At 39.7% G+C, this 19,047-nt stretch overlaps 1 protein-coding gene across 1 annotated transcript in view; it reads left to right on the forward strand.

The window, feature by feature from the left end:
- Positions 1 to 5,569: 5,569 nt before the first annotated feature.
- Positions 5,570 to 19,047, forward strand: part of LOC130571620 (low-density lipoprotein receptor-related protein 1-like) — a 58,751-nt gene continuing 45,273 nt past the window's right edge. Inside the window, exons 1-11 of the mRNA XM_057362746.1 lie at positions 5,570 to 5,845; positions 5,951 to 6,032; positions 12,153 to 12,342; positions 12,855 to 13,059; positions 13,866 to 14,058; positions 14,820 to 14,945; positions 16,092 to 16,220; positions 16,306 to 16,425; positions 16,697 to 16,810; positions 17,599 to 17,748; positions 18,919 to 19,041. Of these exons, the coding sequence (XP_057218729.1) occupies positions 5,570 to 5,845; positions 5,951 to 6,032; positions 12,153 to 12,342; positions 12,855 to 13,059; positions 13,866 to 14,058; positions 14,820 to 14,945; positions 16,092 to 16,220; positions 16,306 to 16,425; positions 16,697 to 16,810; positions 17,599 to 17,748; positions 18,919 to 19,041 (1,708 nt within the window). The remainder of the gene's footprint in view (positions 5,846 to 5,950; positions 6,033 to 12,152; positions 12,343 to 12,854; positions 13,060 to 13,865; positions 14,059 to 14,819; positions 14,946 to 16,091; positions 16,221 to 16,305; positions 16,426 to 16,696; positions 16,811 to 17,598; positions 17,749 to 18,918; positions 19,042 to 19,047) is intronic.

Raw genomic sequence — 19,047 nt, forward strand, 5'->3', positions numbered from 1 at the left:
TTATATATTTTATAATATTATTTATCTATATATATATATATACTTGTATATTGATATATTATTGTTATATTATTTATTATATAATTTATGTAATATTATATAATAACATAATATGATTTATAAAATAGTAACACATTTTTTATTTTTATTTCTATTTTATTCATGATATAAATGAGATTTATTTAAAAATTATTTTTACTATAACTATTATTTGATCATTTGTATTATTTGAATTTAATTTGAAAAATTAATTGAAATTTTAAATTTTCTTTAAATATTTATGTACTTTTAATATAGCTATTTAGGGTTCGTTTATTTATTCAAGTTTTAGTTTTACTTTTTTTTTTTTTTAATTTATTTCCAGTAAATCATTTTAGTGCCTCAACCTCAACTTATTTTAGTTTATGACTAAGGCAACATTTCTCATTTAGTTAATTTAGTTCACATGCAGAGGGCCCATGGGCCCATGAAAAAGGCATTTTTTATCGCGTCTGCATTTTTATAACCTTTGTTTTACATTATTACTCAATCAAATATCACAAACTATAGGCATCGTTTGAAAGATAAAACACAACATTTATGTTCTGAACGTGTTAGGCCTATATTTTATTTGAGAGATACCAGAAGAGAAAGTGAAGCACAAATAAGACAATTATTAAAATCAATTACATAATATGGTCATAAAAATGAATACGCATAGACTGACAAATGTGTGTTCATATTGAAATCTTTCACTTAAATAGCAGACAACAGCCGGGCAAAACTGATGTTATTGACACATGTCAATAATTGTCTTTTAATTGTGCATTTGTGTCTTTTTGTGTATATAATTTATGTTTCTCTCAACAAATATTAATGATCCACATAGGAGACAAATGTAATACTGAGAACTGAAAAAAACCTGAGCAATAACTAACACTATCTGAGGGAATTATACTACAACTACTGTACAACTGAACTATCATTGTTCGACCTTCATTTTTGCTCTTTTTGTTAATGTTCTTTTTGATATCTCTCTCCCTCTTCGGCTTCTCTGCCTTCTAACCCAGATTGGGCGGCACCTCGATTGACTCATCTCCGGTTGTGATGGCAAGGAAATGCGGATATGGGCGAGGCGACACATTTGGCAGCGATGCAGATTCGACTCTTTTACTCCATTGGCAGGCCGGATGCTGAGGCGGGTACCACGAGTGGGCTTCTGCTTGTTTCAGACTCGTGTTGGAAACAAATGGCTGTAAATATTTGCATATAGTGTACACACTCATGTTTCATTTTTAGAAAGCCGTGGGAGGATTGTGCTCTTTGCAATTTATAAATGTTCAGTTAGTAAAAGGCAAAATGTTAAAGGCAGAGTAGATCATTTGGAAAATGCTAACGTTTGCCTGCTAGCAGTGCAATCATACGATCCTCCCTCTCGCGAATCTCCATCCAAAGCCACGCCTCCTCCAAAACACATGAGCGCGCACACAGACCAGAAGCTGTTGGATCGGTTCTAGTGAAGTCATGTCACATTCAACGGTGAGAAATAAAACATCACAGTACAAAGTGAATTACATTCGTACAATAACGAACATCTCCCGGTACATGCATGGTCCCGCTGCCTGCACATCGCGCTGATGACGTATGATGTCTGCGTGAACAGGGTGTGCAGTGGGATGTAAAATACGCTGACTGAAAATGTACACACAACGTATCATTGCCCTCGGACCGAGGGCAGTAATTGGTCCAACGTTTTTTGACCCTACGCCTTTCACAGAAGATATATCATTATAAAAATACCAATGTTTCGCTTTACTTATTGATTGCTATCAGGATGTTAAGAGACTTCCAACCAGCATGACAAAAAAACGTTTCTGGACAGGATTGCCTACTCAGCCTTTAATTCAGTTTTCATTCTTATTTTCTAAATTTCAACCCTAAACTAGACTTCACATGCCAGTTGGTTGTGCTTGCATGCTTCACACTTGTGCTGTATGTGGTTTCTCTGAAGTCGCTATGAGGGCATTAAGGTGTTCTCAGTGGTTGTTCATGCATTGCTACTGTATGTGGTTTCTAGGGTGTTTAAAGGGTTTCTCGATGGTACTTACTGGCCCGTGTCACAAAAGCCCATCCTGAAGTGTCTGTAAAGTTCGAGAGAAAGTTTACAAGAGGTTTGGATCTGTATTATCCCTTTCACGTTAATTTTAACACACTTTATAATTCAAAGTGACATCCCAAGTTTCGATGGTCAGCCCTCGGGGGCCCCCTCAAAAGCGGGGCCCCAGGCAATTGCCTGCCCCATCCTTACGCCGCTGCCTCCTTCATTTATTCATTCTCCAGTATTGAAGCGCTGTCAGATTCAGCAGGCTTTTGGATGTATCCACACCTCAATCACATGCAAACGAGTTTTTCCAAGCCGTATAGCATGCTGAGATACCAGATGTATTTTGAGTCTGCGTCTGGACAGAAGCCCGGGTTCTTTGTAGCGGAGCCTCAATGATGATGTTGACTTTCTCTCAAAAAAGTTGTACGACCTCGTGTAAATGAATTGCTTTAGTCTTGGGTCCAACTTTTAAAGAAGCACAAACTCACACATCCAAGTAAAAAGGAAATTCTCATATACACTCACCTAAAGGATTATTAGGAACACCTGTTCAATTTCTCATTAATGCAATTATCTAATCAACCAATCACATGGCAGTTGCTTCATGCATTTAGGGGTGTGGTCCTGGTCAAGACAATCTCCTGAACTCCAAACTGAATGTCAGAATGGGAAAGAAAGGTGATTTAAGCAATTTTGAGCGTGGCATGGTTGTTGGTGCCAGACGGGCCGGTCTGAGTATTTCACAATCTGCTCAGTTACTGGGATTTTCACGCACAACCATTTCTAGGGTTTACAAAGAATGGTGTGAAAAGGGAAAAACATCCAGTATGCGGCAGTCCTGTGGGCGAAAATGCCTTGTTGATGCTAGAGGTCAGAGGAGAATGGGCCGACTGATTCAAGCTGATAGAAGAGCAACTTTGACTGAAATAACCACTCGTTACAACCGAGGTATGCAGCAAAGCATTTGTGAAGCCACAACACGCACAACCTTGAGGCAGATGGGCTACAACAGCAGAAGACCCCACCGGGTACCACTCATCTCCACTACAAATAGGAAAAAGAGGCTACAATTTGCACGAGCTCACCAAAATTGGACAGTTGAAGACTGGAAAAATGTTGCCTGGTCTGATGAGTCTCGATTTCTGTTGAGACATTCAAATGGTAGAGTCAGAATTTGGCGTAAACAGAATGAGAACATGGATCCATCATGCCTTGTTACCACTGTGCAGGCTGGTGGTGGTGGTGTAATGGTGTGGGGGATGTTTTCTTGGCACACTTTAGGCCCCTTAGTGCCAATTGGGCATCGTTTAAATGCCACGGCCTACCTGAGCATTGTTTCTGACCATGTCCATCCCTTTATGACCACCATGTACCCATCCTCTAATGGCTACTTCCAGCAGGATAATGCACCATGTCACAAAGCTCGAATCATTTCAAATTGGTTTCTTGAACATGACAATGAGTTCACTGTACTAGAATGGCCCCCACAGTCACCAGATCTCAACCCGATAGAACATCTTTGGGATGTGGTGGAACGGGAGCTTCGTGCCCTGGATGTGCATCCCACAAATCTCCATCAACTGCAAGATGCTATCCTATCAATATGGGCCAACATTTCTAAAGAATGCTTTCAGCACCTTGTTGAATCAATGCCACGTAGAATTAAGGCAGTTCTGAAGGCGAAAGGGGGTCAAACACCGTATTAGTATGGTGTTCCTAATAATCCTTTAGGTGAGTGTATATTCTCCAAGCCAATTTAAGTGTCGTCCGTAACTTTTTTGTCGTGATAACCAAAATTATTTTTGTTTCATTTGTTTTCCGAAAGACTTTGGAGGATAGCTCGATATTTAAGAGAGAAGTAACTGTGGGTTTTTTGAATATGAAGCGTTATATAATGTTAACAGTACAGCCGGCGGGTGAAAAGGTAAAGTAACCTTTATAGCACAGTGTTCTTCCAATATACGCCTTTCATATTCTGTGTCCGCACACCCACACTTATATTTCAGAAAACTCCATACATATTTTTGATCGCTGGCTGAGATAAAAACCTGAGCAAACGTCCAGGCAAATTGCAGGGACGAGAATCATCTGACAGTAATTTATTGCCGCTGATAAAAGCGCATATTGTAACCTTGATGATTGTCTCCAGAATGGGAACGCATTTGCGGAAAGAGAGTCCTCGAAATGGAATTTACTTTTGCTTTGGCTGTGGTGAGATGTAAAATATAGGGGGTTGACCGGGTCTCAAATAGCATGCAGCAGTTTCATAAAGGAAAGGAAATTGTGTTGGATTCTTTCTTGATGTGCAGAGAGCTGAAGGCCAGAGGACGAGATCGGGTCAGGAAAGCATCTGTCACTTTCTGTCAGCTAAACGGTGTCCTTTTAGAAACACATATAGCATGTTTTCTACTGAGGCCGCATCCACACTAAGCGAGAGCTTTCCCTATCCGATCTTTTTTATCCTTCTCACGGCGTCGTCTCAAGAAATATATGTGTACACGAAACCGCTAAACCGACTCAAAACGATGTAGTATACATGTCAAATCAGTGTGTGGCGCTGTAATTCTGCCACAGAGTTACACTAAAAACGGAGCACTTGGAGCATGCGCTAAACTTTACGCACTGGGGTGATGACATCATCGTTTCAAAATATATACGGATCAGTTGTACGCACGACAGCGCAAGGGTGGCGTTTTCAGATTTATCCACTCTGGGACCCGGTTTCAAAAAATAGCGGTTTCAGCCTCCCAAAACACCGGATCCATGTGGACGAAACGCCGATACGATACAAAATCTTCACGTATACAGCTAAACGCGTCTCCGTGTGGATGGCCTCTGAGAGACAACTTATGGATATGTTAGACATTATCGTGTGCATTCTTATTTTAACACAACGCCAACTGTTTTACAATACTCATTCATATGTTTATGGATTATGACTTGTGGATTCGTTTTGTTTTTTTCTAATAATTCACTTTGTACAAGTGTATACTAAATTGCAACCTTTTTGAATTCCCATGAGACAAAGTTGCTGTAAGTTGTTATTTTGTTTTAGTGATATTTTTAGTTGGCTTTCAGTTTTATGTTTAGTGTTAGCCATTAAATAGTATTTATTTTTGCTTCGTGTTTTTCTTTTTATTTAGTTCCAGTTAATATTTGTGGTGCCTGTACTTTTAGTTTATTTCTAAGCGGATATTTCTAATTTGCATTTGGTCTAAATTTTTTATTTAGTTGACATTATTCTTTGTTAAACTTCTTTGTTAACTATTAACTTCCTAACTTTGAGTGATATCACCCATAAATTATTTTGTAAATCAGCTGTTTTGTTGTTTAAGTGTTAACACAGTATTTCATTATTTATATTATGACGTCATCGTTAAAGAGTTGATGAGATTTGGCAAGATCGCTAGCCCTGTTAAAACTGTGCCCCTCGGATGTAAGAATGCTGCCTTGAAGCATGTTATTTCTTTTAGGCGACATGTTTACATGTTTCTTAACTCTCAAGAGCGAACCTTGGAGGTGTCTTTCCGTGTTACTCACGGTAAGGATTCTTTCATGGTGTATGCGAGCACTGAGAACATGAGATGTTTTGAATGCGGTGATTTGGGACACAAGCTCTTCGCGTGTCCGCATAAGAACGAACAACGCGCGTCTACTTCTCGTGGCGACGGCGACAATACCGATCATAGCAATAAGGCAGAATCTCAGGGAGCTGAAGAACAGGATCAAAGAGTTACACAGGAAGTGAAGGGGCAGCAAGAGGTGAGTGGCATTCATGTCAATACTGGCAGTGTGGAGGAACCTGAATGCACTATCTTACCTGAGAAAGCTGTTGTGAGTGTTGCTAACGTTAATGATGATGATTAGAGTGATGCTGAAGATCTGTGTGAGGGCAGTGATCTTTTACAGTCAGGTGTTTCTGAGGAAAATATGGCCGATGAGACTGAGAGTTTGTCACAGTATACTTATGATGGAATAAGAGATGAGGAGCAATGGTCTGATGTGTCTAACAGGGTTGAGACAGACCTGTATACTATTGATCAGATAAACACTTTCCTTGATAAAACTAAAGGAAAAACAGGTGTTGATGTGAGTGAACATTTTCCTGATGTTGAGAAGTTTATTTCTTCTGTGATTCGGGCTAAGAAATTAAGCAGTAATGATGAACTTTCTCAACAAAAAAGATTTCGTTTAAATAAACACCTAACTGTACTCAGAACAGGTAGAAAGATAAGTAAAGTGAAGGGGAAATCTAAGAAATAATAATGGCTGTTTACTCTTCTTGTCTGGGTCAACTTTCTTTTCTGATTTTTTCTCTCTTTCTAATGGACTTTTTGAGGTTGGGATCTCTTAACATCAATGGAATGAGGGATGGGAAAAAGAATGTTACTTTATCAGAAATGATAGATTTAAAAGATTTGAGTGTCACTTTTCTGCAAGAAACTCACAGTACTTGTAGTAATGAAGTCAACTGGGGTTTATGGTGGAAAGGAGAGTATGTTTTGAGTCATGGGACTAATTTAAGTGCTGGTGTAGCTGTTCTTTTCTCTCCTTCTCTAAAAGTGAATGTTTTATCCAAAATTGAATTAGTGCCAGGAAGGTTTTTAGTTGTAAAGGCTGAAATTAATAACTTTTAATTCTTGTTTGTAAATATTTATGCCCCTAATGTTGGAGCAGAAAGAAGAGTTTTTTTTACTAAACTGGAGAGTATAGTTAAAGAAGAAAAGGAAGATGTTTTCATTGTTGTAGGGGGGGACTGGAACTGCACTCTTGACTTTACACTAGATAGGAATGGGGAAGAACCTCATGCACAATCAGCCGCATGTTTAGCTGGTGTTTTAAAAAAACTGAGTCTCTTAGATGTATGGCGAGAACACAATCCCTCTACAAAGCAATATACNAATAATATGTTTCTCTCCACACATAACCAAAGGCTTTGCCATGGCTCTGCTACAGGACCAAGGAAAACATGACTAAATGAAGCAGAGCCATGACAGACGCCCCCTCTTTAATGAGCACCTCCAGGTGCTCACCAAGGGGTAGACAGACGAGACAAGACCGACTGAGACAGTGACAAAAACAGACAAAACATGGAGAACAAAATCAGTGGCAGACAAGACAAAACAACAATAGGATTGGGGTGCGACAATAAAAATAACAAACATGGGAGGGGGGGTGGGACCAAACAAGGGCTCACAGGGGGCAATCCATGGGGGTGGGGAGAAGGGGGAACAGTCTTAGTCCCCGGCTGCGCTCGAGGGCGCGGAGTCCTGGGGGACTTAGGGGAGGAAGTCCTGGGGGGAAGCGTCGACTTGGAAGTCGGCGGGGCAAGGCTGGGACCCGGCTGCAAGGCCGGCTGCTGCACCGGCTGGAAGGCCGGCTGGACATGGCTTGATGCCGGCTGGAAGGCCGGCTGGACAGGGCTTGACGCCGGCTGGAAGGCCGGCTGGATCACCGGCTGGGACGCCGGACTGGACACTGGACTGGATTCCGGCTGCACCGAGCTGGACGCCGGCTGGACCACCGGACTGGACGCTGGCTGCACCGGACTGGATTCCGGCTGCACCGGACTGGATACCGGCTGCACCGGACTGGATACCGGCTGCACCGGACTGGACACAAGACTGGACATCGGGCCGGACACAAGACTGGATCACCGGACTGGACGCCGGCTGGATCACCGGGCTGGATGCCGGCTGGACCACCGGACTGGACGCCTGCTGGACCACCGGACTGGACACAGGACTGGACACCGGCTGCACCGGACTGGGCACCGGCTGCTGCACCGGCTGGATTGGAGTCCACGCTGCCCGCTGCTGCCTCTTCTTCTTCCGCCGAGCCACCCGCCTGGTGGTCGGCTGAAGGAAGGATGTATAAGGCACGGCTGGCTCCGGCTGGGACTCCTCGGAGGTGGATCCCCAGGACGCTCCCCTCCCCCGCTTGCCAACGAGGCTGGTGGACGGTGGAGAAGCTGCCGAGGGTGAGGAGGATGGCGTGGCGATGCCCACAACCCCGATCTGCAGGGAACCACCCTCAGGGATCGTGACCAGCAGAGATGGGTAATTGGAATATGTTGAGACCGTGGACTCCGACCGCTCCACGGCGGACAGCCACACAGTGTTGAAGTCCAGCGGCCCCAACGCCCTCATCTCCGCCGTCGAGAGTGGATTCCTGAGACCGGAGTTGAAAAGCATGGCAAGCTCCTCCTCCCTAAAGACGCCATTCTCGGCGACGTCCAGGAACCTCTCCACATATTCGTCCAAGCTCTCGCTCCCCTGGCGGATTCCGCAGAGGAGGCGAGCTAGGTGGGACTGTCCAGTGTCCATGCCGCCTACTGGGTTCGATGATGGCTCTTGCGTTCTGTCACGGCAGTGCGTGGAAGAACCCAATTGCAGGCAGGCGATGAAGGGGTTAAACAAGATATATTTATTAAATAACAGAAACACCCATGATGGGGAAAAACTAAACAAGGTATAAATGCAAAAACAAAGACTTCCCACGTGGGGGCAACATGTGAAGACAAGATCAAAATAAAACTAAAATCCACAGACAGAGCAAGGCGACAAGGCAACAAGAACACGGGTAAACAAACACAAGCATATACAGAACGCATACATACACAACGCAAGAGCAGACGACAATGAAACAAGAGGGCATTAAATAGGGAATACAAATGAGGGATAATGACACAGGGCAGGTGTGGGTAATAAAACANGCATAAACAGTTTTATTTGCAGGACAAAGGTCTAGAAGGCATTAAAATAATACATATTTAAGATACAGACAGAGACATTGGTTTCACAATATAACGTTACAGCAATCATAATGCAAACATTCGGAGAAAAAAACCTGCATAAATTACGACAAAAACGAGATATGCTAAACGTAAAACAAGAAATATGTTATTGACAAGAGACGCGGAACATCTACATTTAAATAAAGCTTTACAAGCGGTGTTTCCGTAATGTACCGTAAACCACTCAATAAGCGTGCATCTGAACCTAAACAGCGGCTGGCTTGACCGTGTATTTTCAAACCGCGGCTGGCTTGACCGCAGTAACATCACTCATGGGCACTTATTTTTTCCAATTTTTACTAATTTTTATTATGCAAGAATACTCTGTCATTGTTTTTTCCGTCATCTAGTACAACATCCAATTCTTTTTTTCAGAATATTTTACATTTACTCTCTTTAAATTATAACGTATAATGCAGTTAGACCGCAGATTTTGAGCAGAAAAGGCAATGGAATACAAAAACAACTAATATCTACGTTACAATAATTTTTTGGGCATGGTAGATAACCATAATTAGACAAACACCAACAACCACTAATAAACATATGTTACTATAATTTATTCTTTATTTATTAAAAACAGTATATTTTATCATTGCTGTTTGGAACACTTTTCTGATTTTTAAGATTTAAAAATCTTACGAACAATCTTAATAGATTCAGCTCGTCAAACAGGTGAATCTCCTGCTGTATGTCAAATTGTGTGGGCTTTGTAGAGGTTTAATTCCGATACCATCTCTTTAAAGTCTTTATTAACCGATCACAGCTGGAGAGAGAACAGATCAGTTTGAAGAGACTGAGTCATTTTTCTGGCCAGCAGATACACAAACAAACTTGAGGAAGTCAAAAGGAACGGCCAGTTCCTTTTGTGAGAAAACAATAAAGTCATTCTTTTATGAGACGTTTGACTTGTACAGCAAGAGCCCGAGCAAAGAAATATGTGGTCACACTTCAGAATAGGGGGCATTTCCGCTATTAACAAACCATTAACTAAGACTTTTTCGCCAATAAATTCTTAATTTGTTGCTTATTAATAGTTAGTCAGGTAGTTGTTAGGTTTAGGTATTGGGTAGGATTAGGGATATAGAGTATGGTCATGCAGAATATGTGCTTTATGAGTACTAATAAACAGCCAATATGCCAATAACAGGCATGCTAATAACAACTAGTTAATAGTGAGAATTGCCCCCTATACTGAAGTGTTACCAAATATGTAAACATTTTTTGTTTATTGTTCTGTTGCCACAAACAAAACACTATAATGGAATATAGTGGTGATATTTGTAAAATGTTCTGAAAGAATCAAAAAAGCTTCTGAAAGAATGTTGGCTTCCTTTTGCACAAATGGAAAAGTTGTAGGCTCTGTCTGAAACTTAAATCAAAAACACACTTTAATCTATAAACTCTATTGACTCGTATTTTATGCAGAAATGTGGGCGTTCTCTAAAGGGCCATTCACACCATGGTTATTTTAGTTTACTAAAATTAAAACTTTGAAAACGTTTCTGTTCATTGAAATCGAATAAAATATTAACCTAAAAATTATTGGAAAAACTTGTTGCCTCAAAAATAAAGTGAAATAAGTTTAAAGCACCCAAATTATAATAATTAACAAAAACTAACATAAAAATGAATTAATCTTAGAAAATGACAAAAGCATATACCAAAATTGCTAAAACTTTAACTAAAATTAACATAAAAATTAAAAAAAGCTAATTTAAAATATTGATAAAACTAAAATCAAAACATAATAACTCTGAAATGATTTTTAAAATGTTCCTGTTTATAGTTATACTGTAGTTATTGTTCTTAATGTGAATGCCCCCTTAACAGTGGTGCTTAAAAATTATTTTCTGAATTATAAATTTACTGCTAAACAGTGAAATCAAGGCCATTAGAATAAAGTTTTACAGTCCACTATAACCCAGCAATGCATTCACTTTAAAAAGATCGGATACGTTTGACCTGTAAGATGTTTTGCACTCTCAACCCAGATGAGTCACTGACTACTTCACTTTTTCTAAAACAAAAACAGGGAGTGTTGTTCATAACAGTGAAACAGGTCACCATAACACCAGTACAAGCAGTGAAAGGTCTGTAGTGAATGATGTGTTGCTGGATAAAACTCAAAAGTCATTGAAAGACAACTAGATTTTAATATCGATGTAGAGTAAATGAAACTGATTGTGACAGCAATGATGATTTCATTTAAGATGACAGCATTTGAACAGATCTGCTCGGATCAAATAATGTAGATGTAGATAAAAATAGTGATGTAGTGTAGCATTTTGTCCTACTTAAACTGGAAAAAGCAGCTTTGAAGTGCTGTTTCTGTACATCACACTGGTAATAAAGTAATAAAAGTCAGGCATTAACTTTACAATAAAACACACAGCCTGAGTCCTATACCCTGATTTAAATAATGAACAAATTATCTTCCGGATTTGTTTTAGTGTTATGAAACCGTCTCCTACATGTGCATGACTAATTCATGTTTGGCATGTTTATTCAGGCAGTAAACATTGTATCAGTAGATGGTAAACGTTTTTTTTTCTGCATGTGGCTGGGTTAAAGCTTAGTCTGTGGAGTAATGACCTGCCACACATCATTATCTTGAGTCCAATTCATTTATTCAGTTAGTCAATAAAATTTAACTTAAAAGCATGCTTTAGTGCTTACCAGCTATTTTTCTTAATCATGACTTGCATGTCCCTTTTGTTGTCCTTATGATGGCCATAATGTTTATCCAGTGCTTAATATGAGTGTTTACACTACCTTCATTTGAATTGATTTTTTTTTTAAAGCACATTCTTCTTTGACGTAATTCAAACGTATTTATGTATCAATTGGCAACACATTTGAAACACTAAATTACCAAAACATGGGAAACAAAACTAGGAAAGAGTTTACAGATAATTCCTATAGGTCATACAAAGTATGTAGTAGTTTCTATTAAAAATAAAATCCTCTCCTCTCATGCTATTTAACTTCCTGTGGTGTTTAGACATGTCATTCAGGAATGTAATCGTTGTATTGTGCTTGGCAATTGGCAGATGCTTTTATCCAAAGCTACTAACAATACATATAAGTTATTTATGTTTTCAGTACGCATGTTCCCAAGCCCCTGACCATTGCTAGTGTTCTACAGGTTAAGCCAAGCAAACACCAATTGCATTCCACTTGTTGGATTTATAAATTCAAATGTTGCCCCACCCATCTAAACACAATTTATTAATGAAAATAAATAGTTTCTTCATTTCTTTCTGTCTGCAGATGTTGGATCAGTGGAAGGCTTGGCGTATCACAGAGCATGGGACACGTTATACTGGACCAGTTACACCACCTCCACCATTACCCGTCACACTGTGGACCAGAGCCGCTGGGGGGCTTTTGACCGTGATATGGTGGTCACTATGTCAGGAGATGACCACCCGCGGGCGTTTGTGCTGGATGAGTGTCAAAAGTGAGATTTTTCCCCTTTTTTAGCAACCTCAACAGCTCTTTCAGTGTGACCAAGGTGTTGTGATGCTGTTGGTGTTAAAAGTTTTTCTTTTATTCGGTTGAGCAGTTGTTGTTATAATTTTAATACACAAAACATGTCAGTATGAAGCCAGCAAATGTTCTCCAACCAATATACACAGTACTGTTGGGACCACTTCCTGGAGACCCTACTAGACAGACATATGGACCATCTGTCTGTATGGATCGTTTAGATATATGGCTCATTGGGTTTATATACAGATACAGATGCAGCTGAATACTTCTGAAGCAATATACACATGATCCTTCATAAATATGAGTGGAGCATGTCTATAGATACACCTGTGTTTACATTGCAAGTGCATCTGTGTAAACTTGAGGGGATCGGACTCAAGTTCACACATTTCGATTCACTAAAAATCACCTTGGCGCCAGTTGTGTGAATACATTGTTAGCATAATTTGTTATTGACTTTATCATTCTTTTGTTCGCCAGTTTGATGTTTTGGACCAACTGGAATGAGCAGTCTCCCAGTATCATGCGAGCTCAGCTGTCTGGTTCCAATGTGCTTGTGATCATTGGCAGTGACATTCGTACCCCTAATGGACTCGCAATCGACCATCGTGCAGAGAAGCTGTATTTCTCTGATGCTACACTTGATAAGATTGAGCGCTGCGAGTATGACGGAAGTCATCGATATGCAAGTTAAACTTTTTACCCATGATTTTGCTGAAACGTGCACATTGTTACACTAAACATACTAAACATGCGGCAATGTGTTTAGTCTCTCATTCATCATTAGTTATTTTTCTACTGTGTAGCTCTGCCTACAGTGAAATTGTTTTGGTCCTTTTCTACATAATTGTATAATAACTGCAGGAGCATTTTGCTATATATGAGAACAGAGAGATCATTTCTAGTGATGGGAAGACAAAGTTCAGTTCATTGAACTGTTCAAATAACCATTTAATCCATTTATAAGTCATTTATATTTATGCAAAGACATCGATAAGGCTAACAGGTGAAGTAGTTAACCGCATTAGTAAAACAACACTTCAACAGAATTTATTGTTCTTAAAGGGATAGTTTACCCCAAAATAATACAAATTATTCAAAATGTCATCATTTATTCACTTTCATGTTGTTTAAAACCTGTATATGACTCGTTCTTCTGTGGAACACAAAAGAAGATATTTTGAGAAATGCCTCAGTGGTTTTGTGTCCATTTAATGGAAGTCAATGGAGTCCAACAATGTTTGGTCACCAACGTTCTTCAAAAAATCTTTTGTGTTCTGCAGAAGAGAGAAATGACATGGGAGTGATTAAATGACAAAAAAATATCATTTTTGGCTGAACTGTCCCAAAAATACATGTTCATGAATTCACGAATTAAACATCACTAAATGACATTCTCAACTTGTTGAGCAATATAAGTAACAATCTACAATCTAAAAGGTAAAATCTTAAATGAAGACCTTACTTTGTGTCTCCCTTTGACATTCGTAGGTTGTACTTAAGAATGAGCCAGTGCATCCCTTCGGTTTGGCCGTGTATGGTGATCATATTTTCTGGACGGACTGGGTGCGCAGAGCGGTCCTCAGAGCTGACAAATACGTTGGTGGAGACATGAAGGTGTTACGCGCTGATATCCCACAACAGCCCATGGGAATCACCGCTGTGGCCAACGATACAAATAGCTGTGAGTCAATAGATTAAGATACTGTATAATGGATGCGTGGACACTTTAAATCAACTGTGTGTGAGAGAGAGCAAGAGTGATTAAAGTTTTCTGACACCTCAGCCATGTAATTATGTGCCAGAAGTAATCTGGGATTGTGACAGAAGCGAGAAGAACTCTATAATGCGTGAGAGTGAAACCATCACACACAATCAATATCTTTCATCATGCCTGTCTAACCGTGATACCACCAATTCTCACACCCCCAAACCTCTCCAAAGATAACAGTCTACATTCTTTATATCTCTTGTACCACTGTATTTTGTTCTGTACTTCCCCAGCAGCAGTTACAATTTCGTCTGGGAAAAACCTTGTATCTCCATTTGTCATGTCCAAATTTGCTGTTTTTCAGGAAATGGAAAAAATATGAAATAATTAAATACTGTGTTGTCAACTTTTTTGTTAGATATTTGCAAAACCAAGTAACAAACACAAACGGTGACTAAAAACAATGATTTGTGACGAAAAATAAAAATCACGAAATATGGAGATACGAGGCTTGAGAAAGATAGCAGTGATGTGTTGCGATTAGTTGTAAATCCCTTCTGAGATGTGTCAGACTGTTTCGCACACATGCTGTGAATGGAGCACTGTTTGTACAAACGGGCAGTGAATGGTAAGTGAGGTGTTTGTGTATTATTGTACTTGTCATGTAAGGGTGCTTAATGAGTACACATAATGTCAAGAGCTTCTGGGAACGGTACATGTATGTGTGCGTGCAGGTGAGTTCTCGCCCTGCCGGGTGAATAATGGAGGCTGTCAGGACCTGTGTCTGCTCTCATCAGACAGCCGGGTGAACTGTAGCTGCAGGGGAGAGAGGAAATTGCTAGAGGACAACACCTGCATAGGTGAGATACTGTCCAGTGATCATTGACTAGTGCATCATGTTTCTGCGCAAGCAGGTATTTCATTAAGACACAGCATTTACAAAGAAATAACTAATTTGGAGTTGTTTTACATATAGAGATTTTTACAGCAGACATATAAATCAAAAAAATTTCCCAAGTAATTATCCAAACAACACCACTAGTTAGCCGGAAGTGACCCAGATTTCTGTACAATTCCTGGAAAAGTTTTTCAAATTTTATTGGCTGTGTCCGAAATCGCATTCTGTGACAGTATGTCTGAATTTGAATAAGTACCTACCTATCGGCCGTTAAAACAGTACGTTCTATATAGTATGAGTGGGAGTAGTATGAATACATTTGGACATACTGCGTCTGCCATGTTTTATGGTCATGTGACCCATATGCTCTTTGACCTATGACGTATTAACAACAACCTACACGTGAGCGTTTATAAAAACATAATTTAGTAACGAGAAATTCATTTATTGGCATTTACATTATAAATGGACATCCGCCTTAAAGTTTTTGGCTATATTTATTTGATTTACTTTTGAAATTTTTCTGGGTATTTCTTGTCTACTGTTTTGTGCATACTGAGGTTTCGGACATACTATTCATGACTCATACTCATTTTCGCCTACTATATAGTATGGAAATAGGCGATTTCGGATGCAGCCAAAGTCTCTGTGAACCGGAAGTTGCGATCGTTTTTACTTCCGTATTTTGACGCATTTCTGAGTGAAATGGAATTTCGCATGAGAAAAATAGTGGGCGTGGCTTTCGTCTTTCTCTGCTATTTGATTGGATGCATAAAAACTGCTGTTGCATTTTGAAATGGAACTGGCAGCAGACTGACAGTTGAAGGGGAAGAGTTAACGGATGCTCCGCCCAAGCCGTCTAACATGCGTCATTTAAGATGGATAGTCACTGCGGGACGGAAGTGCATTTTCAGATTTTAACTGAAGATTATGAGGGCACACAAATTTCGAAAAGAGAATGACCCACATTGATAAACTATTTACGCTGCAATATTTCATGAAAAAATAGGCATTGTCATTTTTAATTTCACTGGGACTTTAAATGATCATTTTGTGACTTTTAATTTTAGTGGAAAATACTTCAATTGTGTTATTGTATGTTTCTCAGCTCAGAACACGTCGTGCAGCAGTATGGATGACTTTGAGTGTGGGAATGGTGACTGTATCAAGTACACGCTCACATGTGACGGCATGGCCCACTGCAAAGACAAATCCGATGAGAAACAGTCCTACTGCAGTGAGTTTTCTATGCGTGTGTTAATGTAGACTACACTTCTGAGGTACTGCTATACACAAACTCTCTTGTCTGTGTGTGTCTTTAGCTAATCGTTTTTGTAAGAAGGGTTACAAACGTTGTGTCAATGGACGCTGTGTCGGTCACAGTTCCTGGTGTAATGGCCGAGATGACTGTGGGGATAACTCGGATGAACTGTTCTGTAATGGTATGTACATAGAATGACAAAAACATTAAGGGGAATGTCTTGGTAACATTTCCTCTACAAACAAAATAAGAAATCTGAAACAGAAAAAAACATTAACATTTTAATAAATATATGTTAATCATTAATATATATTTTATATGTTTATTACAATTTTCACTGTACTGCAGAAACAAGTAATTATATATTTAATAATTACTGATTCAACAAAGTAAACATGTAGCATGTTAGGTACGCATTAAAATGCTGCTCGAAAATTCCTGTGTTTCAACAGCGACAATGTGCACAGCTGATCAGTTTCAGTGTAGAGATGGATCATGTGTGTCCAACTCCAGTCGCTGTAACCAGGTGTTGGACTGTGAGGATGCCAGCGATGAAATGAACTGCTGTAAGTTCCTTAATGATGGAGAATATTTCATATAGATAAAACAAACTATTCATTAAATATTGAATTACATATTCTTTCATTTACTCACCTTAAAGTGTCATGAAACTTCCACTTTCAGCTACATTCTACCTCACTGTCGTTTTTGACAAATGCAATTAAAATGGGCATGAATGCTGTGGGAAGAAGAGCCGTTTAAAACCGATGAAGGTTCCGGCATGGGAGACGGGCGCTCCAATCACAAGGCGCTGTCATGAATAATTAGAAGAAATGTCTTCTCATTGGTCAAGAAAACACAGTCTCATGAATAATAAAGATACACCGACGCGTCATCGATGTACCATAGTACATCGCCACGTCACATCCTTTGACGTTGGCCAGATGAGGATTTTAATCCCGGAAGGCAAAAATAGTGCAAAAAAGATAGAAATTAACTCGTTTTCTCTACTGTAATAACTTACAGTTGCTAACATTGTTTTCTGTGATGTGCAACACAACCAACTTTGTTTACATCTAAATAAATGTTGTTTAGTGTTTCGTGGCTCTTTACTGTCTGTCAGAGCCCACATAACTTTCTTTCCTCTGCAGAACAAATGTGAATATATACAGTAAATCCTGTTTTAATTACAAACAGTTTACAATTTCAATTTACTTTACCGTGAATGTATTTCCCTTTCAATAATACGCCAAGACAACATTACTGTGTCTATTACGGTTTTAAAATAATCTAGAAAATTCCTTGAATCATCATAATTTCTGGATTTTTAAAGTGTGCATTCTTTGTTGTCCAGCGGGTGTCGATTGTTCCAGTTATTTCCGTTTGGGTGTGAAGGGCGTCACTTATCAGCGCTGTGAGTTCACTTCACTGTGTTACTCCCTGTCATGGGTCTGTGATGGAGCAAATGACTGTGGAGACTTCTCCGACGAAAGAAACTGTCCAGGTTAACACACATGCATACTTATTACAATGCTAAAATACAATGTTTTAGCATCTTCCAAATAGGCACTGCCATAAATTTACATTATGCATAGTTCTCTATAGTTCACACTAACATGCAGCCGATTGGTTCCCATAAATCTGGCAGCATGGCCAATCAATATTTTCTTGTGTTGTATTGTTATAATATATTGTTCTTTATTGTTATTTTTTCTAAATGTTTGCTAAGTCATTGTACATTCTGTTCTTATCATTAAAATGCTGAAATGCTGTTTCAGGATTTTAATGATAATAATCAAATGTACAATGACATAGAAAAAAAGAATGCTTTTCATTCTTTCTAGGCAATGTTTGTGATGGATGTTTCCATGGAGGGTAACTAAACACCAGTGATATATTGGGCCGTTTTTACCACTCACTAGAGGGCCTGCTGGTCTGAGACAGTGCAGTTTGCTACAGTACTTTTGTATTGTGTGCTGCGGTAAAATCTCAGCAAGTTCAGGGTGCTGTTGTGCCTTTTTGGTCAGAGTGGAAGCGTTGAGGACCCAGGAAAGAGTCTCTGAGACATGGAACCCCAGAAACTGTTAATGTGCTTCACTTCCGCCCTATCAGTGGCCCCTCCTAGTTCACCAGCTGACTAATCTTGTGGGTGTGGAGTGTGAGATTGTTGTTGGCACGGTTGGCATTGTTGTTGGAACCATATGCAGACCTGATGATGGGGTTGGAGGAGCCATGCACGTCTGTGCAGTAATGGGTGAACTGGGAATAAAGAATTGGGCTAAGAACACAACCCTGTGGTACACCAGTGTTCAGGATTGAGGGTGGAGTAGTTGTTAAACCAAACAGACTGTGTGTGGTCTGTTGGTAAAAAAAGGCGACAGTCCAGTTGCATGCAGCCTGCAGATGCCTAGATCAGTGAGCTTGGAGATCATCTTGAATAATGTCTGAAATCAATTAATCCTGATATTTTGAAGACCTGAGGAGATGTTGTTTGATGTGGGTGCAGTTTTGGGGGCAGGCTTGTTTTAAGCTTCTTAAAGTATGTGTGTTCTACAGATTTTATGCTTATTAGAGTAGCAGCCTGTCAGTTTAGCTTCACCATATCTGCAAACTGCACAAAGACACATGAATCTGGACCACTGAGTTCTAGAGTCTTGTTTATCTGTGCTTTCAGATAAGAAGAAGAGAAAGTGTCCATTAAATTTTTTCGCTTGTCCCAATGGCCGTTGCATTCCCATGAGCTGGACCTGTGATAAAGAGAATGACTGTGAGAATGGAGATGATGAGGCACACTGCGGTGAGT

This window comes from Triplophysa rosa, linkage group LG20 (genome assembly GCF_024868665.1).
Source record: "Triplophysa rosa linkage group LG20, Trosa_1v2, whole genome shotgun sequence".
Classification (NCBI taxonomy): Eukaryota; Metazoa; Chordata; class Actinopteri; order Cypriniformes; family Nemacheilidae; genus Triplophysa; species Triplophysa rosa.